Raw genomic sequence first — 26,836 nt, forward strand, 5'->3', positions numbered from 1 at the left:
TTAGCCAACCAACTCCAGTTATCAGATGGAACAGCACGAAAAGTGCTCCAAGACACTGTTGTTCAACTCACTGTTAATAAATTGTAAAGCCAGATTGATCATAAAGATAATTCTTTTTTGGTGTAATAAAAACTGGCCGATTGCCATTTTCTTAATACTCTGCAACCAACTGGGCAGCAGCAGTTTCTGATTTCTGTGTAAACTTAAACCTTTGAAAATACAAACCAAGAATTTTCGAAGTACCTTGACTCATCCTCCAACCTGCACATTGAAACTAATACAAAAGACCATAAGACAAAGGAGCAGAAGTCTGCCATTCGGCCCATCGAGTCTGCTCCGCCATTTTATCATGAGCTGATCCATTCTCCCATTTAGTCCCACTCCCCCACCTTCTCACCATAACCTTTGATGCCCTGGCTACTCAGATACATCTAACCTTTCAATTCACAAAATTGGGCTCTCCGTACTTGTACATTCAAGATGACAATTTGAAATCAGTAATGTAAATTTCTGTTACAAAAACTACACAGCCACATGGAATGAATTATTAATTGTACACAAGTTTCTGCAAATTACGCCTGATTCCAGGTCGAAGGTGCAGAACCTTTCTGTGCATCGCTCTGGGATATCAATGGTCATGGAAATTAATAATGTGCTATTAACAATCCTTTCTTCAGAAATACATTAGAAATTAAGACACACCTTCTCAATTAATCCAATGGAGTGCAAATGCAGTTTATGATCAAAAAGTTTTATTTCTTTAAAATTTGTATTCAAAAAGCCACAGAAGGATCATTTCATTTCAACACTTCCATCTACCAAATGCTACGAATGAAATCTCCTATCGATATTGATCATGGCGTGCCTGAATCCCCACAAGTGAGATTATTCCCACTAATTAATATCTACAAAGACTCCATGTTTTTTTATTATTTTCCATGATTATGTGTACTAAAAGTAAAATCTAATGGAGTAAAAGTTTTTGAGTTGCTAATTCTATACAATATAAACTGTACAAAATTCCTTCAAATCAGTAGGGCTCACATCTTTAAAAAAAAAAGGAATTCAAAGTACTGTGTCATTTTTCATAGGACTGGGGTCATAAATTTAAAAGCACATTTCTCTTCCCCCCCTCCCCCAATACTTCATTTGTGGGTTACAGATCAATATTTAACAAAATATGTTCATGTGCATGATAAATTACGATTTTCTTCCCCTTTGGATTAATAAAACTACTAAAAGTTACTTCTGTGCCTCAAAATTGCAAAGGCTACAAGCACAATAGTTGTTTTGATGAATTTTACCAGCGACAGGCCAAGGCTGGATATTCTTTACTACAACTTGAGGGGAATATGACACACCAGAACAGATGACCAACAGTGCTAGAACATATTAAGGATTAAATTCGTCCTGTCAGGACCATGCAATGCACACTGAGAATTCTTTTTCGCATAGTAGAAATCTGAAATATAAATAAGATAGCAATTCTAAATAAGTTACTTCATATTACCTAATTTAGAACTTGATGATGACAATTCTACAAAGGTCATTGCTTTTCTGCCTGTGTGTTTAAGCTCTGGTATAATTACCAAACAATAGCAAAGCTGTTATATCCTTTTACCAAAGTTGTTTTCTTCAAAAATAAAAAAATTAAAAGATTTCATGAACATCAGCCTGAAGCACTGAATTTTATTTTAAGCTACTTTTAATCTAAGCTCCTCCAGAAAAGACAAAAGAATGCCAGCTGGCTGAGAATTCAACAGACTGAAAAAAGGATATTACAGCTTTTAGGAGCAAAATCTGGAAGGTTCCTGATAAGTAACAATAAAAATTACTTTTTCAAAAATGTTTGAGAAATTTATGTGTCAAGTTTGCCACTATTCACATTTCCTTTCATTCACAGTATAAAATGGTTCATGATTAATCTGCGGCAATTTCATTTCTCTCCACTCTTTACAATATATTTCATTTCTCAGCCTCAGAGCTAAAACTTTATTGTCATCTTCTGAAGTAAAAACAGCCTCTGAGGAACATCTCCCCACCCCATGAATACAAAGAGGTTTCTTTTCCTGTGTTTTTCGGTATTGAAATATGTAAAAATCTAAAACTGTATCAAATAGGATGCTTCCAAGTAATTAAAAAAAGCAAAGGTCCAGGATTACACCTTGGATTAGGTATCTCTTCATCCTTTGTCTAACTTGGTTCCAGATACAAGGCTTGGTGATTATTGAAGAGTTACAAAGTGAGCACAAATGGCAGTGACCAAATCCTTAAAAAAAGTATAAAATTTTTCAAATGAACAGCCAGGATATGGAAAGCTCTGCTCACGGCATTTTCTTTACTTCTGTAAAATAAAAAGGAGAGACTGTTATCATCCCACGGGCCAGAAGGAAGATGAAATGCACACATTTTATTATTATAGGTCAAGAGTCAGATGTTCCATGGTCACTTACCCAGTCTAGTCTCTTAATTATCCTAATTTAATTTCATTCCATAAAACATGGCTAATGGCTAAAGCCTTCCAAAACACAGACAATTCTGCTGTTTAGTTGACATGGATGAGGTGCAGGATTTGCTGGTTTTACACTGACATGATAAAACATGGCCTTGCTTCAGCATCTCTAAATACTAAACGCAAGAAATTCTGCAGATCTATTTATTTATTTCAAGATACAGCATGGAATAGGCCCTTCCAGCCGTGCCAGCCTAGCAACCCCGATTTAATCCTAATCCAATCACAGGACAATTTTCAATACCAATTAACCTTGTCAATACTAATCTGGACTCTGGGAGGAAACCAGAGCACCTGGGAAGAACCCACATGTTCCACAGGGAGGACAGACAGAGACTCCTTACAGATGACGCTGGAACTGATGCCCGGAGCTGTAAGAGCATCACGCTAACCTGCTGCGCTACCGTGGTGCCCAAATGGGGTAAAATAGCAGCTTTTCCCCCCTCAGCTGAGGGAGAACACAAGCTTAAAGGTGAGAATAAGGGGCACGAGGGGATTAGAGGAAGAATTTCTTTCATCCAGCGGATCATTGCAATGGGAACACAGTGCCTGAGAAGTTAGTGCAGGCAAGTTCTCATAATATTCCAGCATCATTGCAAGATTCTGGGAAATGGGATAGTGGAGAGAGGATTTGTGATGCTGGAAATCAAGAGGAACACAAACAAAGCGCTGGAGGAACTCAGCAGGTCAGGCAGCATTTATGGAGAGGAACAAACAGCTGATGTTTTGGGCTGAAACACTGTGTGAGAAGTTGTGTATTCAGAGTAACATCTATCCATTCAATACCACCAAGTCATTATTTAATTGGGTTAATTATCCACAGGTACCAGCCGAAAGCACGAAGATGCATAGTGCTGGAAAGTTTTATACCAGTTGTATCCAGGATAGCATTGTTTAATCCAGTGGCTGTGGATTGCCTCTGATTTTCTGCCTGCTGTTCAGCAGTGTTGATCTGTAAAGTAGCTCCTTATGCAAGATAATAACAGGGCGGCACGGTAGCCTAGTGATTAATACAACTTTACAATACCGTCAACCCGGGGTCAATTCCCACCGCTGCCTGTAAGGAGTTTGTACGTTCTCCCCGTTGCCCTGAGGATTTGCTCCGGTTTCCTCCCACAGTCCACGTACCGGTTGATAGGTTAATCAGTCATTGTAAACTGTCCTGTGACTAGGCTGGGGTTAAAGCGGGGATTGCTCGGCAGCACGGCTCAAAGGGCCAGAAGGGCCTAATCTGCACTGTTTCAATGCATCAGCTCAAAACTACTGACAGTACATCATCACTGCGATACTGAATTCATCTTGTAAACACAACCCGTAATTTTGCCAACAAACTTATTAATTTCACACTGTTGGCAAATGTAGCTGTCACTCTTCTGTAATACAAATAACAAAAGAATACGGTTTCTGATTAAAAGCTTTACCTGGGTTTTATTCCTTCTCCGCTATCTCTGTCTCCTTATGCACCACTACTTTGGTCACTGACATATCTGGATGCTGCTCTTTGGCTTCTTTGATGGCTTGAGCCAAGGCCTGCCAAAATAAAAGTGTGTTTAAAAAAAAACTAAACATTCACGCAACTGCTGAACCATACATTTTCTCTGGAATATTTCTTTTCTGAGGTGACCATACACATGGTTTTCATTTTCCATTTCTTCCGAATATAAACACGTTTCAAAAGTCATTGAGTTCAAAAGCCAAGAGGTTAGGTTGCAACTTTGTAAAGCTCTGGTTAGGCCACATCTGGAGTATTGCACACAGTTCTGGTCACCCCATCATAGGAAGGATGTTGACACTTTGGAGACAATGCAGGACGCTGCTTGGTTTAGAGGGTGTGTACTATCCTGAGAGCCTGGATCAACTTGGGTTGTTTTCTCTGGAGCGCCAGAGGCTGAGGGGAGATCTGATAGTGGTTTACAAAATCATGACAGGCATAGAAAATGTGTGGACAGAGAGTATCTGTTTCCCAGGGTTGAAATATTTAATACCAGAGGGCATGTAATGAAGGTGAGGGGGAAGAGGTTCAAGTTTTTTTACTCAGAGAGTGGTAGATGACTGGAATGTGCTGCCTGGTACGGTGGTAGAGACAAATACATTACAGGTTTTTAAAGAGATATTTGGATAGGCACATGGATGTAAGGAAGATGGAGGGATATGGATATGGTGTAGGTAGGAGGTGTGTTGCCCTTAAGGCATTTATTTGACTTTGTTGGGTCTACGTTTTAAACGATTTGTTTGTAACTATTTTCTAGTTAAAGTTAAAGGTTGATAATTACATTACGGTATAACAAAGGTAAATTCATTGTCTATGGTATATCGCGGCAGGTGATGACGTCACCTCCGGTTTCGCCGCGTCTTATGTGTAACCTCCGGTTCAGGAAGGTGTGAAGGCGGGTGCCGTGCGTGCGGCGTGATCATGAAGAGCTCCGTTTCTACCCACAAAGAAACATTATAGAAGCAACGCCGTAAGTTCCTATGGAAGTATTTGAAGTAAAAATATTAACACGGTTTCTGTTAAGGAAGCGGTGCGCGTGTCGGCTTTTCAATTTAAAACGTGGGGTGGGCTTGGGCCCGGTGGTGGTTTGACGGGACCCCCCTTGCTCACTACTCGGGGCGGCTGCAGACACTCGCTAAGAGAGCGCGTGTGGTCTCCAGAATGAAACAGACGCTGTATATGTTTGTATCTTTTAAATCAAGAGTTTTCACCATACAATGTTAATGTGGAAGAGCGCACAGTAAATGGTTAACCTTACTAGGACTCTGTCTCCATTGGTTCTGGTTTAACTTGGTGTTTAGTCAGAGTTTCAACACACTGCACGAGAACACCACAGTGAAAAGGCGGAATCATTTGGTGTTTCGACAAATGGTACGATGGCTTCGCGATCAAGCATCAAGTCACTTGCATTAAGCGCCAAGAGCAGTAGGACGTTGCCAAGTGTGACTGCCCTCGCAAGGGCTAAAGCAGAAGCCGCCAAGGTGTGAGTGTCATACACTAGCCAAGAAGCAAAACTGAAAATGGAAAAGGCTTCCAGAGAAGCAGAAAACCAGTTGGAAAAGGCAAGGATAGATAGAGTTAGAATTGCTGACACTACAACGAGAAGCTGATGCTACTGCGGTGGAAACACAAGTGTTGGAAAATGCTGAAGAAATGCACGTTCTAGACAAAACAGGAAAATCTACGTCAGAAAGGGCCAAATTGGAACGCATCAGCGTATATGTCCAATCTCAAATTGACCTACAGATTCATTCTCACTCTCCATACTTGCCTCTTGGCGTCCCATCTCATGTGAAATCACAGGGAAGCTTTGTTGCATCACGTCCACTTGGGGAAGACAACTCACAATTGCACCCTTGCCACAAACTCAAGTATGAAAGGGCTGACTACGAATACTTCCCGACACCAAACTTACCAGATCCAGCGAGATCAGAGACAAAGGCTAAGGTCAGAACATCAAATCACATCATAAATGTACACGCTCAGTCATATGTTCCCCAACATATTCCCTCAGCTAGCACGCCACCTGCAGCAGAACCCTTGCACAGTATTTAGCACGATGAGACCTCATCAATTCAGGATTGTACCAGTTTGACGATAAGCCTGAAAATTACCGTGTGTGGTACTCCTCATTCACCAGTGCCACCGGTGGAGTCCAGCTCACAGCAACCCAAGAGCTGGACCTTATAACTAAGGGAAAGGAATCAAGTGAACAGGTGAAACGCATACGCTCAGCGTACATCAGCAACCCCAAGCTAGCCTTACACAAAGCATGGGAGAGACTGTGGGAGTGCTATGCAGCCCCCGAAATTATTGAGAGGGCGCTATTTCAACGGCTGGACAATTTTCCTAGGGTGTCAGCCAAGGACCACACTAAATTACGAGAACTTGGAGATTCACTCATGGAGATTCAAGGTGCTAAAGACGACGGCTATTTAAGCAGCTTGTCGTATCTGGATACCTCACGGGGAGTTGGACCAGTTGTGGACAAGCTTCCATTTGGGCTGCAGGAAAGATGGGTGTCAATTGGTTCAGAGTACAAGGAAGAGAATGGTGGTTGATTCCCTCCCTTTGAGTATTTTAGTAGGTTTGTGTGCAAGGAGGCGAAGAGGCAAAACGACCCTAGCTTCATGAATCAAGGCAGCACCACAACTCACACCAACTCAGTCAAACTCATTTCGAACAATTTTGTCATCAATAAACCTGTCTCAGTGCATAAAACTGAAGTCTCTGCAATCAACAATGACCCTAGCAAGAATTGTCCATTGCACAACAAACCCCACTCTCTCAAGAAACGTAGAATGTTTCGAAACAAACCCTTTGACAAAAGAAAGGCCCTTCTCAAGGAAAATAGAATATGTTTTAAGTGCTGTTCCTCTACCTCCCACCTCGCTAAAGAGTGTACGTTCCCTGTAAAGTGCGCGGAATGCAACAGCACTAATCACGATGGAGCCATGCATCCCGGCCCGTCACCACAAACTGCCAAGGCTCCTCCACTCCCGCAAGAGGATGGCGGGGAGGGAGAGGATCACTCTGATACAACTATTGTCAGCACGAGCTGCACAGAAGTTTGTTGTTCAGGTCAGTCGAGCTGTTCGTGCTCAAAGATCTGCCTCACTAAGGTATACCCTAAGGGAACCAAAGACAAGGCCATCAAGGCCTATGTAATTCTGGATGACCAGAGCAACCGCTCACTAGTGAGACCAGAGTTCTTCGAGTTGTTCAGCGTAAAGGGTAATCCATTCCCATACTACCTCAGAACTTGCTCTGGCATCGCAGAAACATATGGCAGGAAAGCAGAAGGCTTCCAGCTCGAGTTGCTGGATGGCAAAGTCGTTATCAGTCTCCCTCCACTCTTAGAGTGCAATGAGATCTTAAATAACCGATCTGAGATTCCGACGCCAAGCGCGGTGCTACACCAGCCTCATCTCCACCACATTGCCAAGCACATCACAGAACTGGATCCGGAAGCAGGTCAATGGACCACACAACGCCCCCTTCGCCCAACGTCTGGATCTGGGCTGGGTGGTGATAGGAGTGGTGTGCCCCGGCAACGTACACAAACCGACAGTTAACACGCTCAAGACTAACGTGCTAGAGAGAGGCCGCCATTCAGTTTCTCAGCCCTCCACAAGTGTTACGTGTATCAAGGAAGCATAACAAAGGCACGAGCATAGTAAAGGAACTGAGAAGGCACTGGGACAGTCAGTCTTTGCTCAAACTAAGCACGATAATAAACTTGCTCCATCTGTGGAAAACTCCATCTCCTTAAAAATAATGAACAAAGGGCTTTAGAGACGAAGCGAACAACTGGGTCACCCCACTACCATTCAGCGAACCATGCCAGCGTTTGCCAAACAACAAAGGGCAGGCAGTCAACCAGTTCACATCTTTACAACGAACCCTGAAAAGGAAACCTGAGACCAGTTACAGAGGTTGTTCTACTTCTACCTAAAGACTGATCTAGAGACTAAAGTTCTATACCATGTTTATAGTGACCTTATAAAGGTCAGGCGGGGAGTGTGTTGCCCTTAAGGCATTTATTTAGTTGGGTCTACGTTTTAAATGATTTGCTTGTAACTATCTTCTAGTTAAAAGTTGATAATTACGTTACGGTATAACAAACGTAAATTCATTGTCTATGGTATATCGTGGCATGTGATGACGTCACCTCCGGTTTCGCCACGTCTTATGTGTAACCTCCGATTCGGAAAGGTGTGAAGGTGGGTGCCATGCATGCAGCATGATCGTGAAGAGCTCTGTGTCTACCCACAAAGAAACATTATAGAAGCAATGCCGTAAGTTCCTATGGAAGTATTTGAAATAAAAATATTAATGCGGTTTCTGTTAAGGAAGCAGCGGTTCGGGTGGCGCGCGTGTCGGCTTTTCAATTTCAAACGCGGGGTGGGCTCGGGCCCGGCGACGGTTTGACGGGACCCCCCTTGCTCCCTACTCGGGGCGGCTGGAGACACAGCTAAAAGAAGAGAGCGCGTGTGGTCTCCAGAATGAAACAGACGCTGTATATGTTTGTATTTTTTTATCAACAGTTTTCACCGTACGATGTTAATGTGGAAGAGTGAACAGTAAATGGTTAACCTTACCACCACTCTGTCTTCATTGTGTCACGCAGGTGAGAAACTGCTAGAAAATTCAGCAGTCTAATGAACAAGGAGGCAATTAAAAGAGAGAGAAAATACGGTGCAAGCTGAGGAGTCACCATGGTAACAGCTCAGAGCGGTTGAGCTAACGGACGCTGGAATTTTGGATGGATTATAAAAAATTGATCCTTTGGTCTGATAATGACAGAGGAGACACGACACGAGAGAACTGCGGAAGCTACCCGAGAAACCACTGGTGGAGGCGATGGAACGATTAATTTCAACCCGTGATTACCAGTGCGGGTAAGAGCTTGTCTGTGGGGGTCTGCTGGTGGTGAACCCGTGCCGCGGGTTAGTCGACCGTTCCGTAGGAGGGGCTCTGTCCATCTGTGTCTGTGTGGGGGTCACATCAAGTGATTCTGAAGACTTCGGAAGCAAGAGCAACTAAAGTTGCCAACTTGAACATCAACTCAATTAACACTCTCTCTCTCTGCCCATCAATTCAACTCGACGCAACACAAAGTGAACTGAACTGCTTAAATACCTGACACCGTAAGACAGGTGTCTACCTCCTGGACTATTATTTTTGCATCCTCACACACATTTACAGATATATATGTATGTAATAGTTTATAACCCGTATTGTATTATTTGGTTTAATGATATTAATTTGTAGTAGTAATAAATATAGTCTTAATTTATAGTAAACCAGACTCCAGGTGTGTTCCATTTCTGCTGGTCCTTTTCAACCTGTCACGGGACAATTGGCTCCGGTTTAACTTGGTGTTTAGTCAGAGTTTCAACACACTGCACGAGAACATTACAGGAGGGATTAGCCGAGATGGCCTGTTTCCGTGCTGAAACTGTTATATGGTTATAGTGTTTGGGTGTTCTTGATTTGCTTTTTAGCCGGTTCAGCACGACATCGTGGGCCGAATGGCCTGTTCCCGTGCTGTAATGTTCCTTGTTCAATTTACTTAGAAAGCAGTATTTTACCTACCACTAGTTGATAAGCTAAGACAGAGAGTAATCTGGGAATATATTGCACCGTAAAGGAGGCTTCAGTAGGAATGCATTGTCACAGGTGTGGCATGCTGTGCTACAGCCTTCTGCACCACAGGGCACCAGGATCAGGAATTTATATTAAGAAACCTTATGATGGTGACTGATTCTGAGCCAGAAAGGAGCTGATTGTGTGCTTGGGTGACTTCCTTAAAGCGAGGAAAATAAAAGCTCATTTCATACACTTGATATTGGGAATCCAGAGATCAGGCCACAGCATTTGCTGTTCAGAAATGTGATAGTAACTTTAATTATATGGAACCTATTTCTTTATTGAGATAGTGTGGAATAGACCATTCTGGCCCTTTGAGCTGCACCACCCAGTAATCCTCAATTTAACCCTAGCCTAATCAAGGGACAATTTACAATGACCAATTAACCCACCAAATGGTAGGTCTTTGGACTGTGGGAGGAAACCAGAGCACCCGGAGGAAACCCACATGTTCACGGGAAGAACGTACAAACTCCTTACAGGCAGTTGTGGGAATTGAAGCCGGGTTGCCTGTATTATAACGTGCTGTGCTAACCACCACGCTACTGTGCTGCCCATCTTGGGGATATTTTAATTACTAATACAATCCAAGTTCATTGTTATTTATGAAATTATAATCTCACTAATTATTACTGTCAGAGATACCAGCACTGTTACTGGATACAGATATACCATTTGTTGCTATCTTCACCCAAAACAATGGTTTATAGCAACTGACTGCTTAGGGGAAAAAAACAGCTTTCACCTGATCGTGGTCAACATTGGCATCTCCTGTGATTACAATGCGTTTCTCAATTCTCGTTTCTGAAACTCCCCCTTTAATAGTCTGGAAGAGAAAAAAGAGAAAGCCTACCATAAATTTTACTGCACTAAGGTGTGTTTACAACTAAGTAAAATTATTTGGGATGTTGACTGGATACCTCTGAAGAATAAGACAAACACCATCTCTTGAAAAAATTCTAAATCTTATTAATATAACACCATAGAAAACATACAAGTACCATTTTCAGTAACAGAAAATACTCAATGAAAATTTGAGAGAATACTTATGATTTGTCCTTACCTTTGTGATCTGTGTGGTTGTAGTGGTGGATACAGTCTCTGATGTGATAGTTTGAGCACTCATCAACAGCCCAGGCTCACCATCACTATTACAATCACCTGTCTGCACCAAAATACAACAACCCAGAATGGAGGTTTATTAAAATGAGCGTTCAGTAGTTCGATGGCCCTTTATTACCAGCAACACCTATGTTGCAGCAACTATTTTTGTTTCAAAGTGAGAGGGAGCCGACAATGAGATCATAAGACATTGGAGCAGAATTAGGCCATTCGGCCCATTGAACCTACTCTGCCATTTCATCATGGCTGATCCATTTCCCTCTCAACCCCATTCTCTTGCCTTATCCCCATAACCTTTCATGCCCTGACTAATCAAGAACCTATCAACCTCTGCCTTAAATATACCCAATGACCTGGCCTCCATAGCCGCCTGTGGCAATTTAATTCCACAGATTCACCACTCTCTGGCTAAAGAAATTTCTCATCCCTGTTCTAAATGGACATCCCTCTTTTCTGAGGCTGTCCCCTCTGGTCCTAGATTCCCCCACCATAGGAAACACCCTCTCCACATCCACTCTATCGAGGCCTTTCAGTATTCGATAGGTTTCAATGAGATCTCCCCTCATTCTTCTAAATTCCAGCGAGTACAGGCCCAGAGCCATCAACTGCTATATATACCATAAGCCTTTCATTCCCAGAATCAATCTTGTGAACCTCCTCTGAACCCTCTCCAATATCATCAAATCCTTTCTCAAGTAAGGGGCCCCAAACTGCTCACAATACTCCTAGTGAGGCCTCACCAGCGCCTTATAAAGCTGCAGCACTATGTCTTTGCTTTTATATTCTAGTCCTCTCGAATTAAACGTGAGAGGCACAATTAGTAATTTGTGTTTTCTGTGTAGAGTAAAACATGATGTTTCATAGAAGGATACCCAGCTTCATTTTGGCAAGCTGTCAGTTTTTAACTATTAAAAAAAGGTGGACAAAGGGATAGGTTTTGCAGAATTGCCCTGAAGAGAACAGCAAATCGGATTTAAAAAGTGAATTTCAGAGCTCTGGACCTAGATAGCTAAATGCGAAGATGCCATTGTTTTGAAGAAGAGGGGGCAAGGGTCAAAGCTGGAAGAACACCAAGTTCTCAGAAAGTTTTAGGACTGGAAAAGGTTTCAGAGCTCTGGTAGGCCAAGACTATAAAGAAGATTTGAAAGTCAGGATGAGAACGTTAAAGCTGCAGTACTGCTGGATATAAAGGTCAGCTTTATTTGTCACATGTACACCAAAAACATACAGTGAAATGCGCTGTTTGCATCAATGACCATCCAACTCATTCCAAGGATGCGCTGGAGGCAGGCTACAAGTGTTGCCAACATAGCACACCCGCAACTCACTAATCCGGACTGTGGGAGGAAACCGGAGCACCCAGAGGACACCCACGCGGTCACGGGGAGAACGTACAAACTCCTTACAGACAGCAACGGGAAATGAACCCCGATCCTACAGTTGGCACTGTAAAGAGCATAGCAGCGAGGAATAAAGAGGACTCAACATCTGTTAGGACACTGGCAGCAGAGTTAAGAATTCAGGTTTGTGGACTGTGAAAAATGGGAGGCTGGCCAATACTGTTTTCCATTAGCTGACTTTGCAGAAAACTGGCATTCTAGAATCAACTAATGCAAACTAAAATACTCCAAAAAAAAAAATCAACTTAAGATTAAAGACAATAAGCAGGTAACAACTAAAATTTAAATTGTGACAAGTCTCCAGTATTTTCTAGTGTTATGGGAAAGCTTTTACTTTGCATTGGCGCTGCTTCATGCACCACCCTGAGCTCGTCAATTTTATTGACCTTGCCTCTCACTTCCACCCTGCTCTTAAATTTACTTGGTCCATCACTGACACCTCCCTCCCCTTTCTTGATCTCTCCATCTCCATCTCTGGAGACAAACAGTCAATTGACATTTTTTTTTTATAAGCCCACTGATTCCCACAGTTATCTTGACTATACCTCTCCCCACCCCACCTCCTGTTAAAATGCTATTCCCTTTTCTCATTTTCTTTGCATCCACTGCATCTGTTCCCAGGACGCAGCTTTTCATTCCAGGACATCAGAGATCTTCCCATGTTCTCGCCGCCTTCACAGTGATAGAGTTCCTCTTGTCCTTACTTACTGCTCCATTGGCCTCCGCATCCAACACATTATCCTCCTTGACTTCTGCCATCTCCAAAGTGACCCCACTACTAAACGTACCTACACCCTCACTCCCCCACTTTCGGCAGGGATCGGTCCCTCGGTGGTTCCCTTGTCCATTTGTCCTTCCCCACTAATCTACCTTCCAGCACTTATCCTTGCAAATGGACTAAGTGCTACACCTGCCCATACACCACCTCCCTTGCCTCCATTCAGTGGCCCAAACAGTCCATCCAGGTGAGGCAACGCTTCACCCGTGAATCTATCATGTCTGGTGCTTCAGGTGCAGCCTCCTCTACATTGGTGAGGCCCAGCGTAAACTGGGGGACTGTTTTGTCAAGCACGTCCGCTCCATCCACCAAAATGCGGGATCTCCTGATACCACACAGTTTAACTCCTATTCCCATTCTCCTTCCAACATGTTGGTCCATGCCTCCTCTTGTGCCAAGACAATCCACCCTCAGGGTGGAGGAGTAACGCCCTGTATTCTGTCTGGGTAGCCCCCAACCTGATAACAAGAATATCCTCTGGTTAAACAAATCCCTCACCCTTCCTCTATGCCCCACTCTGACCTTTTACCTCTTCACACCTGCCTACCACTTCCCTCTGGGTCCCCTCCTTGTTCCCTTTCTCCTATGGTCCACTCTCCTCTCCTATCAGATTCCTTCCCTGGCCCTTAACCTTTCCCACCCACGTGACTTCACCTATCACCTTCCAGCTAGCCTCCTTTCCCTCCCTCACACCTTTTTATTCTGGCGTCTTCCTCGTTCCTTTCCAGTCCTGAGGAGGGCTTCGGCCTGAAACGTCGACTGTCTATTCATTTTCATAGATGCTGCCTGACCTGGAGAGTTCCTCCAGCACTTTGTGCGTGTTGCTTCTCAAAACATTGGGCAGGAAAAATGAAACGCTGGTCTACATATGATAACGTACAGGCACCATTCTGAATATGTTAGTTACATAAGACTTCATGGGGTTATATTCTACAGCGATCGATTAATAGAAATTTCCCATGGCTCTCCTGCAATCCACAGAGACTGCTAGTTTCCCAAAACCTGACTACGTGCCAGAACAATCACAGTAATGCAAGCCCCAGGTATCTGAAGCCATCCATCAGAGATGACCCAGAAATATTTCTCAATTTAAGACCACAGATACAGAATCCAACAGTGAGCAAACAGGAATTCTGACTAAATTTTACCACTTTTTAAACCCAGAGTTATTAAGACCAGCCACTTTACATTAATTAATAGCACATACTTCAAGAGTGAACGAAATCCTTAATCAGAACAATTGAGAAGAGTTCATAATTTCAAACCTGGGCTGCTTCATAGGTGATGGTCTTCGTTTCTGTGTGAACAACAGGAACTTCATTGGTTGCAATTTCATTTTCAGAATGTGGCATGTCAGCAATGGTCACAGTTTGAGTCTTCACAAGTGGAGGCTATTTAAAAAGGTGGGGGGGGGGGGGAAGAGAGGGAAACGGTAAATCATATGTACCAAGTTTTCCCAGAGATTATATACATGGCAGCAGCAATTAATGTCAGCTGCTTTACTAATGGCAAAACAAAATCCAGTGCAGCATCAGTACTGTGGACCACAAAACAAGTCCTTTCAAATCTCCTTTCACTAGACACCCACAATAACTTTGCATTGCCAATTGCTCAGTGGTGACAAAAGAAGAGGAAAAAAAACAGCAATTAATGTTGTAATTTAATTCAAATTGCCCTACTAAAGCAGCCAGCACTTTATTTTGCCATTGAAGCCAATTCAGAGTTGATACAGAGATTCTTCCAATACAAACTGCAATCTTCATGCCAAAGGAGCATTTCTGACACAGTCCATTTACATTATCGTGAGTATCACTGACGACTTGTGCTTATCATTCCAAATGTGCTTTTTGAATTCAGGTACTGGAGAGATAGCGATGTCTTGTTAGCATAGGGATATTTAACAGACCCAACTGACAAGATTTCAAAAAAATAACCAGAGTGCATCATTAGATTAGTCAGTATGAAGAAAAACACAGAAAATGCTGGAGGTCAGGCAGCATTCTGTGGAGAGAGAAAAACAGAGATAGTATTTAAGGCCAAAGACTTCTTCATTCCACAGACTTGAAGTGTTTCCAGCAATTTTTAAATATTCCATATTAATGATATCAGGAACACAATTTAAAAATAGCAGTGATGTATTAAAATGCCCAAACAATTTTACTGAGGGGGAGAAAGAAAAGTGGATTTTGTTTTTCATGATTCAGCTGCCAGAAATGGGAATAAATGCAGAGAGAACTCTATATCATGTACTCTGTGGGAATAGCGCAGTAGAGCACAACGCTTTACAGTACAGGCAACCCAAGTTCAATTCCCACTGCTGTCTGTCAGGAGTTTGTATGTTCTCCCTGTGACCGCATGGGTTTACTCCCACAGCACAAAGACGTATCGGTTGATAGGTTAATTGGCCACTGCAAATTGTCCTGCAGGCTCAGAGAATTGGGGAATGCTGGATGGTGTGGTTCGAAGGTCTGGAAGGCCCTACTCCACACTGTATCTCGATAAATCAATCTCAACAACTCTGTCCGAACACCAACAAGACTATATAATTAACAGAACAAAGGGAAACCAATTAAAAAACAAAGTTGTGTCAGAATCTGCTGCCCACTGACAATCAAGAGAAAAAGATTATTCTTCAATATCTTTTTTACTTGGATCAATGAAGTGTTAAAGCATTTTAACTGCCACCATTAATCAATCACCAAGCAAAAGTCAGCATTAGTACTAGAACTGGTCAGAGTTTAGATAGGAGATTATGCAAAGACAATAATTATTGCAGTTTCCAAAACAATTTGAAAAGTACTTTACCAAGATTTCCCAGTGTCCAGAAACCATCAACACTGAAGCAAGCAACCACCAAGTAACCCTTCTCTTTCCAAAAAAGCTGATGGAGTATTTAAATTATATTTTGAAGGTATCTAAATATACGGTAAAATTTGCCTGAAAGTATTGTTAAATCAACGTGCTGCAGTGTCTTAGTTTTTTTATTGTGGAAAGCAAATTAGTACCAAGCTGAAAAGACCTTGTGGTCTTCTGATTCCAGTTTTACCTGAGAGCAGCAGATTAGCGGAGGTGGTTCATGGGAATGAACGGCATTTATCTTTAAAGGTCGTTCACTCTGTTCAATCTCCTTCAAATGGTGGCTTAGCTGAGAAGCAACAGAGCTCAAGAGGGCCTTTGCTACAATCTCCTCTGAAGTTTCAGACTGCATATCCAGGCCTGTATCGGACCTGTTCTGCCCCTGCAGCTCCTTGTTCTGAGGGGGGTACAAGTCTTCCTCATTGCTACTCACAGAGGAAGGAACAGGGTCACACCTTTGTCGAGACTCTGACAGGCCAGCCACCTGGCTCAGGCTGAAGCCACTTTTAAGCTTCAGTCCCTCTATTTCTGCCTTGTTATCAATCTTTACACATTCTGACCTCTCTTCCAGTTCTGATATCACACCGTCATCCACATTCTATAAGAAAATGGGTAAATGTAAGGTCTAAAGAAATATACCATTTGGCAGAGTTGCAGATGAATCAGAATATCAAGGGAGCAGCTTTGTATTTTAAAAATGTTTCCTGCTACACTGAGAAGACTCGTGCTGTTTATTTGAAGGACTGACCACAATTTAGATTCTAAAAAAGGCTCAAGCCTTTGCTATATAGAAACATTTAAGAAATTCCAGGGAAAAAGACATCAGCAACTTCACCTAGAATTTATAACCAGGATACATTCTATGCAACTCTATGTTTCGCATTTTTATGGATAATCACTTGGCTCTGATAAAATTTGCTGTCTAATTTGAGGTTTTAAAATCACTTGGCCAATCTTTGATGCTCGTTACAGACAATGTTAATTGGAAAAATACCTCCTGTAATAACGGCATAGTTTCTTCACCAACCTTAAACCTAGTACAGGTTGAGTACCCCTTATCCAAAATGCCAAAATCTGAAAATCTCCAAAACCTGGCTTTTTTTTTAAAAGCACTGACATGATGTCACAAATGGAAAATTCCACAAGGTGCTGGGAAGGTTCCCAAGCGATGCGCAGGTCTTTGCGTATCACAGACAGTTCTTAGAAGTGACTTCACATATGGAATGAACAGAAAAGCACAGCATAAAGTGAAAAATGATCTTGATCATGTATTCAAAGAGTGGATCCGTCTATGCTGGAGTAAGCATATGCCACTTAACGATATGCTGACATGAAACAAGGATCCATCACATCGTTCTGAAAATTGGAAGTAATCGTGAGCATTCTGCAGGCTGGTTGCAGAAATTTAAGAAAAGGGACGGAATTAATTTTTTTTAAAGACTTGTGATGATAAAGTGTCTGCTGATCATGAAGCAGCAGAGAAATTAATTGATGGCTTTGCCAAGATGACTGTTGATGAAAATCAAACATGCTCAATGTCTATCAGTAACATCATAAGACGTAGGATCAGAATTAGCCCATTCAACCCATTGCGTCTGCTACACTATTTCATCATGGCTGATCCATTTTCCTGCCTTCTCCCTGTATCCCTTCATGCCCTGACTAATCAAGAACATATCAACCTCCGCCTTCAATACACCCAATGACATGGCCTTCACAGTCGCCTGTGGCAACAAATTCCACAGATTACCACCTTCTGGCTAAAGCAGTTCCTCACTTCTGTTCTAAATGCACGTCCCTTTATTCTGAGGTTGTGCCCCCTGGTCCTAGACTCCCCGCCATAGGAAGTGTCCTCTCCACATCCAATCTATCGAGGCCTTTCAACATTCGAGAGATTTCAATGAGAATCCCCTCATTCTTCTCAATTCCAGTGAGTACAGGCCCAGAGCCATCAAATGCTCCTCATATGATAAGCCTTTCAATCCTGGAATCATTTTTGTGAACCTCCTCTGAACCCTCTCCAATGTCAGCATATCCTTTCTTAAAAATGCACACAGTTCTCCGAGTGAGGCCTCACCAGTGCCTTAGAAAGTCTCAGCATTACATGCTTGTTTTAAATATTCTTGTCCCCTCTAAATTAATGCCGAATCACATTTACATTCCTCACCACCAACTTAACCTGCAAGTTAACCTTTAGGGAATCCTGCACGAGGACTCCCAAGTCTATTTGCACCTCAGATCTTTGAATTTTCTCCCTGTTTAGGAAACAGTCTATGCTTTTGTTCCTTCTACCAAAGTGCATGGCCATCCACTTCACAACACTGTATTCCATCTGCTACTTCTTTTCCCATTCTCCTAATCTGTTTAAGTCCTTCTGCAGCCTCCCCACTTCCTCCACACTACCTGCCCCTCCACCGACCTTCGTATCATCTGTAAACTTGGCCACAAAGCCATCAACTCTGTCATCCAAATCACTGACATACATTGTAAGAACTGGTCCCAACACCTGTCCCTGTGGATCACCACTAGTCACCGGCAGTCAATCAGAAAAGGCTCCCTTTGTTCCCATTCTTTACCTTCTGCCAGTCTGCCAATCTTCGATCCATGCTTTCCTGTTATACCATGGGCTCTTATCAGGTTTAGCAGTGTCATGTGCAGCACCTCTGAAAATCCAAGTTCACAACATCCATTGATTCTCCTTTGTCTATTCCGCCTGTTATTTCCCCAAAGAATTCCAATGGATTTGTCAGGCAAGTTAGGGAACCATGCCGACTTTGGCCTATTTTACCACGTTCCTCCAAGTACGTGAAACTTCATTCTTAACAACTAGCTCCAACACCTTCCCAACCACTCAAGTCGAGCTAACCGGCCTACAAGTTCCTTTCTTCTGCCTCCATCCCTTCTTGAAAGGTGAAGTGCCATTTCAATTTTCAAGTCCTCTGATGATTCTTGAAAAATCATTTTACTAATGCCTCCACAATCTATTCAGCCACCTCTTTCAGAACCCTGGGTATACACCATCTAGTCCAGGTGACTTATCTACCTTCAGACTTTACAGCCTCCCAAACACCTTCTCCTTAGTAATAGCAACTGCCCTCTGAGACTTTTGAACCTCCGGCATATGTGTGATGAGCAAGTGTAAGACAAAGAATGCATACTGGTGGCACATAAATTCAGAGTCAGAAAATATAGTGATCCCAAACTATTTCATTATATATCCAAAATCTGAAATCTGAATCACTTCCAGCCCCAAGCATTTTGGATAAGGGGTACTCAACCTGTATGTTAGTATCACAATCAAACAAACTATTCATAAGCATACTGGGGAAGGCTCGTCCTCTTCCCGCTCTCCCCTATTTTCATAAGTTCTCAGAATCCACTGCTATCATATGTGAGGATTTAATGTACAGATTATAATGAAGGTGATAATGTGAAAGTAGCATTGAGTTTGTAATAAATATCAAAAGAATCAACGCTGATTAAAATGCAAACATGAGAAAGTTTGAAGATGCTGGAAATTCAAAGCAACACACAGACAATGCAGGAGGAGCTCAGCAGGTCAGGCAGTGTCTATGGAAATGAACAGATAATCAACGTATCAGGCTGAGACCCATCTTCACGACTCAGGAAGGGGGAAGATGCCAGAATAAAAAGGTGGGAGGGGAGTGGGGGAGGAAGATAGCTATCAGGTGATAGGTGAAGCCAGGTGAGTGGAAAAGATAAATGGCTGGAGAGAAAGGAATCTGATTAGAGAGGAGAGTGGACCATAGGAGAAAGGGAAGGAGGAGGGAACCCAGGGGGATGTGACAGGCAGGTGAGAAGAGGTAAAAGCCAGAGTGGGAAAATAGAGGAAGAGCAGAGAGGGATGGAATTTTTTTTTAATATCAGAAGGAGAAATCGATATTCATGCCATCAGGTTGGAGGCTACCCAGATGCAATAGAAGGTGTTGCTCTTCCACCGGAAGGATGGCTCTTTTTTCAAATGCCCATAAGAGAAAGAGGTTGCACATACTGTACTGCAGTGTAAAATTTGTTGCTTTCTTTTAAAAATTTATAGTCATTCAGCAACTTAATGCTACAAGCTGATGAACAATGTTGGGGGAAAAAATCTTATGGTTAATGGTACATGCATTTGATCATTCAGGTATTTAGTAGGATGTCTTGCATATCACTTCGTATTGCTTTTGATGAAGCAAGCAGGGGTGGGGGGATGAAGTTGTTCTGATGTTTTTATTTTAAGACGTTTTTCATTGTTTAAAAGATAAACAAACAGTGTGATGAGAATGAAAATACCTTATTTAAAAGCTGGTCATGTGGAGAACTTGGGTGAGTGAAAGCATGCACCTTAAAAACCTCTTCTTGAATAATTGCTGAGCAAGTGGCAAAGAGAGAATAAAGCATAGCACCTGAGCATGTGAAACAGAGTTAGACAAAGCAGTTTTATTTGGAGTCTGTGGCTGTCTTTCACGGAGGGCCTTCTCCGGTGTTGCATAAAAGAAGTAGGTTGCCTGGAAGAGTGTTGGCTTTTCACTGGCACGCAAATATCCGTGTAGGCCTTCTATTAATTTCTAGGCAATAAGTAGGAAGGAGTAGAGAAGGAGAGAGAGAGGAAAAAGAAGAAAACGCAATAAGGTCAGTTAGGTACCAGAAAAGGATTGAATTTAAGGGCTACAATGATAGCAAAAGTTAAACAAGGCGTGCATTTCAATCCTTTTCCTATATTTGCAAGGCACAGTTGCTTCATGCAATAAGGGAATTTGCAAATTGGTTTATTACTGTCAACAGTGAAAAACTTATCTTGCATAATGCCCATAGACTCTGCATGGTATTCTGCTAATATGTTTTCTCTCGGGCTTAAACTGTGACTCAAATTAAAGTTGTAATTTTGAATTATGAAACATTAAACTTATTAATAGACAGTTAAGATATGCTACCTAGAAGCACTTCAATCTAACTCTTCTCTAAAATACAACTTCTGCTTTGAGGAATAAAAAAAGATGAATAAACCTGTCATTTTTCTTAAAGCTTCAGTATCCCTTAACTGAATCTGTCCAGACTTAAAAAGGCTTCATTTATCTAAAAATTGTTGAACTAATGGATTCCCATTTCTAAATCAGCTGGTCTCAAGTGGCACGTTTACCGATAAAGGGATATTGCAGCTTTAAGGTGCATTTCAATAACAAGCAGCATGCACTGAAACGTGAAGACATTACAAACCTGTTGCAGAAAGGAATGTACACTGCATAGTTAGGTTAAAATGGGCAAGCGTACATGTTAATGGGGTTTAAAATACTTGGGTGCCCATCAGATTTATTTTGGGGAAAGCCAGGAAGGTGAACATGTCTTGATTTCATTTATCACACTGCTGTAGGCAGTAAAATATGAAATACTGATATTTACTAAGTTATTTTTCTAAATAATACAAGCCTCGAATTAATAAATAAAGACTGGAAAGAAAAAACACAGCAATCTAGGATAGCTATTGAAATTATAACTACAGATGTTCGGAGGAAGTTTAAAGATATTTAAATAAGATCCTGATATGATGGTGAGGAGCCAGACAAAAACAAACATCTAGAGAACTTAAACTTAATCTATAACATAAGATAGACATTGACTATGATGATATTTAATTAACAGGGTATCTGACCACAATAGTTGTCAGTGCCGGTGGTGTAGTGGTATCGGACTTTGGGGCGAGTCCGAAACCAGCCAGCTCCTTGCACAAGTTCCACCCGTGCTGAACTGAGCATCCAGCTAGCAATCTGGCTTTGTAAAACAGACATATGCTAAAGAAATGGGAAGGTTTTTGCCAAATGAGGCGCAGGGAGGAATTGATCATAATAGTAGTTAAATATTAGGTAAAAGTTTATATTAAGATACAGTGGATTTTTGATCTTAAATTGGTTTCAAACATACTTATAAAAATATGAGCCAAGGATGATCTGCCTTGAATAAATAGATTATTCTAGACTCCAAAGACAAATATGTAACAGCCTTGTTTATCAAAATTACTTTATAATGGCATAAGATTAGTCACCGATTCTCTAATACTGAGTACATTCAACAAGCAGTATTTAAGACTATAGTAATATGGAAAATGCCCAATTATAGAACCAAGTATCAGATGAGCATTTATACCTGTTTCAAATTCACTGTTCCAGCGTAAAGGCTTCACACATCTTACAGAAATTTAACTTGTTCACGTTATTTTTTTAAATCTCAAATATAATGATGAGATTTCAACAATAAAAAAGCCTTGAATTTTATACTTCACTACACTACATACAGTAAAACAACTTGTAAATCTTTTGATATTTATATTTCCTATTTTTTTAAAAAAATGTGCATTATTTATGCAACTAAACCAATTTCACATTTTCTTATCGTGCTGGAGATCAGATACATTGGAAAGAAATAGTACTTGGAGGAATTGTACAAAATCTCACATCCAAATGATCAAGAACAATGATATTGATTTCTTTTGGCCTGGAAAAGAAACTGATATACCATTCTCAGAATTCTGATAAATTGCTTTTGCTGTAAATGGGTAAAGTTTAGAGTAAATTCTTCCAAGAGTATTATTAAAGAGCAATATGGCTATTATTAATGCTTCATAAACTAGATGGACACCCAGCATTTTTCCTAAGTATTTTAGCGCCTCTTAGAAAGTGCCAATTTGAAGTTCTCCATAGATCAAATAATTAAAGTAAGGCCTCAGACAAGATTAACATGTATGTGCATCAGCTATTTGGCCAGCAGAAAATAAACAAATGATGGTGCCACATGACATAACTGCAATTTTGTTCAGATTCAGTAGGAAATGAAAACAAATTGTACTGGCGCAAAGTGGAGGTTCTTACTTGACCTACGTAGACTGCGGGTTTTTCCCAAAGTAAACGCAATGGCAAATGCTAGGTCCACTTAATTCTTTTGATGGAAAGAAAGTCGCAGGACCTTCTGCTCAGGTTATTCGATCCAGAACCTGATTCTCCAAATACAGGGGATCCCAACCATTTTTATGCCATTAATCGAGGTTGGGAACCCCTGCAACTGTTCCAGGCTGCAATTACTGTAAATTGTACCAGTAGCATATTGTCAATGCCCAAATTTAAAAATGACTGAACAATATCAACTATTGTTAAAAATTCCACCATTTTAGTACCCGTGCATATAAATTCACAGTGCCAAAGAAAACTCTCTCATAATAGTTCTCCATAAGTTTACAAATATTTATAGAATTTGAAGAGCTGCCCAAGTAGGTCAAGACAAGGATATCGTTCATCATCTCCATTCCAAGCAAACACAAATAATTGGCTGTACCAGATATAAATAAGCAAATATGCCAGCTAAAAGCCATTAAACTAAAACAGAAAACTGCACTGCATAAAGTACCAAGGAGCACTCACCAGTAACAACTGTAGTTTCAACTGTTGGGTATTCAACATTGTGAACATACAGCGTAGAAATGACTGAAGTGTTTAGTTAGAAAACATACAGACAACAACAGTTTGTTCCCCCCTTTTGCACATACCCACAATAAAAATAAGACCAGTCATCAAGACCCCATTCACATTAACACAACTTGGACATCCCTTAGCTAACACAAACTACTTGCTTCTCTTCCTTCAGATTTTATTTATTAAAAAGCATTTCACAAAGATGGTCTAAATTATCTTTAATACTATAAAATACAGGCTCCACAAACTGAAGCTATAAAACATTCAAGTGTGGTATAAACGTACACTGTGGTTCTGAAATGCTACTGGCCACCAATTTCTCAAGCGGAGAACACTGCACACATTACTAAAATCACAAGTGAAGACAATAAATTTTTACCTCATCAATTCCATAATTATGAGATTTTAGAATATATAGTAAGAATGTGTTATATGCTGAACAATAATACTCAAGCTTAATTATAGACCTGGTCCATAGTCTGGAAGAAGATAATCAAACCCATACACAAATCTTCAAGTTATTCCCATTATTTGGTGTAGTACACAAAAGCTGTATTTCATAACAGTGGGCATAATTCCCTGAGAGAGAGTCTGAATTCGTGGACAGTGATCACATGAGGTTCTGTGGAATTTGTTAGCACAGGTGGCTGTGGAGTCCAAGTCACTGGGTGTATTTAGGGCAGAGGTTGATAGATTCTTGATTAGTCAGGGCATGAAGGGTTATGAGGAGAAGACAGGAGACTGGGGCTGAAAGGAAAATGGATGATGAATTGGCGGAGCGGACTCGATGGGCCAAATAGGCTAATTCTGCTCCAATATCTTATGGTCTTACGAGATTAGGGGACCAGGGAACTAAATTCAATTTAACTTCCAAACAATTACTGATGTATTGAAAAAAACTTTCAGGCACAAGGGAAATTTCAAAATGAACAGAGCTAAACTTTGAAGCTTAAGCATGAAATCGCAAGTTTTTAAAAATGATTTTAATAGGGAGCAGGGATAAATCTTACTTCCCAAACAATTTTTAGGACTTGTGTATTAAGAAATGTCATGCATAGTTTAAATTTACAGCTTTGAAGTAGAAATATAGGTTCTATATTGGATAGCAGATCAAAATTTTATATTTTATGCACAATAATATTTAACAGAAGAACCTTTTGAACATTATCTAGATCACGTGTGTATTCTTTTAACTATCAGGAGGATTCTGTTATGGGAAAAGTTTTTAAACCATGCACCCATATGCATACTTAATGCTTAATGTGTTACAGTCCTTTACTGGCACACTTCACCCAACTTCAAAATTATCAAATCATCAATGATCTAACAGTTTATAGTACAGTAGAATTTTGCAGACCTAATGTTCATGTCTGTGACAATGAATTTCTATTGAACTGAAATGGCCATCAAAAAGTTGGCTTGATATTAGTAACACAAGAGAATGTTCAAAACTCCAGGCTACTCCCAAGTTACTAAAATCCAACTTATGGACACCCCCACAAACAAACAACTTCCATTATATTGTTAAATATAAATATCTGACCTACATACATACACTTGTTTCTATGAATGGCAAAATAAATTAAATTTGTTCCATTTAAATATTATAAATTTATTGTTAAAATTTAAATATCTGGCTTACATATAAATACTTGTTTCAATGTGCTCTCTCCACTTACATTAATTGTGCTTTCTTATCAGAATACACACTTTTGATGCCATCCTTTGTCATAACGTGAAGGTATAGTTATCATAGAGAGCAACTTTGTGTATTTTCCAGCCTGCAGACAAAATCAGCTTAAGGACATCGATAAAAACAGAACCTGTTTATTACCCAGGGATGGCTTGTAATTTGATTCTGATACCTGGTATTAAAACAATTCTTCTTTATAAAGCTTTGAAAAATCAAGTTAACTTACTGGTCCAAAGAAGATAAGCCAGTGGAAGAAGGCAGTTATTTTCAATAAAATTGTAACTTGGGAATGAGCAAGCCATTTTAAATACTGTTTAGCGTGCCATTTTAAATAAAAGTCTCAATCTCATTTGATAGAAACCACTGTCTTTCAATATACTAATACTTATTTTCCAAAATGTTGCTTTCAATTTCAAAAAATCACTTCATACTGAACCATAAATATGAAATCAAGTTACAATAAGAAGACAGTGAAATAATAGGCCAAAATGCACAGAACACTCCTCTTGCACATTCAAACATTGTACTCTGTTGTCTGTACTGCAGCTATAACTAGTTTTATGTTGCTTTGTTAATTTAGTTTGTGTTCAAGAAGCCAATTCAAAGCCACTGAATTTACTGGGTTTTCTATGCACTGACAATTTCCACAGTATATTTGGACCATCTCCAGGTACCTGAACCTGAAGAGAACCCCTTTCTTCCCCCCGCACTCCATAAGGGAAGTGTCAATACTTTAATACAGTGGGCATTCCTTCTCTTTAAGGCAAACAACACAAGACACCTTCAGTTTAAAAACACATTGTTTGAATGAACCAAATGCAACCAGCTTAGTGAATGTGCAAGATTGTGCAAGAACCTACTGCATAGCCACCAGACAAAGGTACCAAACTAGTATAACAAATACACAATGGAATAGTAAACAAAATAACAAAAGAATAACTTTTATACTCCAACTTCACAATTTATATCCAGTCCAGATCCCAAGCTGAGTTTTCTTAAACCAAGGACCAATACAATATACATACCTTAAATTGCACTCTATATATTTTAATTGTAACTAAATTTGAATTTGTACTACACTGAAAAGTATACTGTGAACTTAGCTTCCAATAGGCAGTAAAAAGTCAACTCCAATCTTATCATGCCCTTCTTAATAAGTAAAATTTAACGTAGAGTAGCTACAAATCTTTGTAAATAGATTTACAGATCTATTTTGTAAATAGATTTTCTGAAGGTTTTGATAATTTGAATCACACAATGAGTAAATACTTCATTTATTTTTCATAAACTTCAGTAATGCTGCAGGATGGTTAATATACAACAAATCAGAAAAGCTTCAAACACGATGATCTACCAGCACAGTTCAAAATAAAACAAGTCTGCGCGTCAAGTTTTCACAAGGTATTTATTTTCCTTACACATGTACAAGAGAAATTCAGGAATATACAAAGTTCTACTGTAAGAGTTAATTATATGTTGCACTTGTTCTGAGAGATGAAGTGTACTGCTAATTTGTTCCAAATCAATTTGATAATATTCTGGAAAGTTGCTCACTGGAAATATTGAATTTAACCGTACATCTAGATCATCGCCAAAAGGTACAATTTCCAATTACTTTGTATTTATCAATCTATTTCAAAAACTAAGCAAAAATATAACTAAAGTGATACAAAATAGAACTTTAAAAAACATCAAACTATTTTGCAATGATGGTAACATTAAAGGTTTTGAGAATTTAACGTCCTACTGGCACTGATTATCTTACAATGTTGTCAGCTGGACTCAGAACTTCCCTCAAACTTTGAGAAAGTACGACTCCATAAGAGAACACAAACAATTGGTGCTAATCAGATAGATTTCAAGGTAAATGT

General features: G+C 40.4%; 1 protein-coding gene across 15 annotated transcripts in view; it reads right to left on the bottom strand.

Annotated features, from left to right (window-relative positions):
* Positions 1-735: 735 nt before the first annotated feature.
* Positions 736-26,836, bottom strand: part of LOC140190195 (protein 4.1-like) — a 159,115-nt gene continuing 133,014 nt past the window's right edge. For 10 of the 15 annotated variants that reach the window (XM_072246717.1, XM_072246719.1, XM_072246722.1 and 7 more), the window contains 6 exons: positions 16,003-16,410; positions 14,222-14,347; positions 10,720-10,821; positions 10,402-10,482; positions 3,934-4,042; positions 736-2,344 (listed from right to left, as the gene is read on the bottom strand). In XM_072246717.1, the coding sequence (XP_072102818.1) occupies positions 3,941-4,042; positions 10,402-10,482; positions 10,720-10,821; positions 14,222-14,347; positions 16,003-16,410 (819 nt within the window). In that variant the 3' untranslated portion in view covers positions 736-2,344; positions 3,934-3,940. The remainder of the gene's footprint in view (positions 2,345-3,933; positions 4,043-10,401; positions 10,483-10,719; positions 10,822-14,221; positions 14,348-16,002; positions 16,411-26,836) is intronic. The other 5 variants (XM_072246725.1, XM_072246727.1, XM_072246726.1 and 2 more) reach the window with 2 other exon arrangements.

Source organism: Mobula birostris, chromosome 29, assembly GCF_030028105.1.
Source record: "Mobula birostris isolate sMobBir1 chromosome 29, sMobBir1.hap1, whole genome shotgun sequence".
Classification (NCBI taxonomy): domain Eukaryota; kingdom Metazoa; phylum Chordata; class Chondrichthyes; order Myliobatiformes; family Myliobatidae; genus Mobula; species Mobula birostris.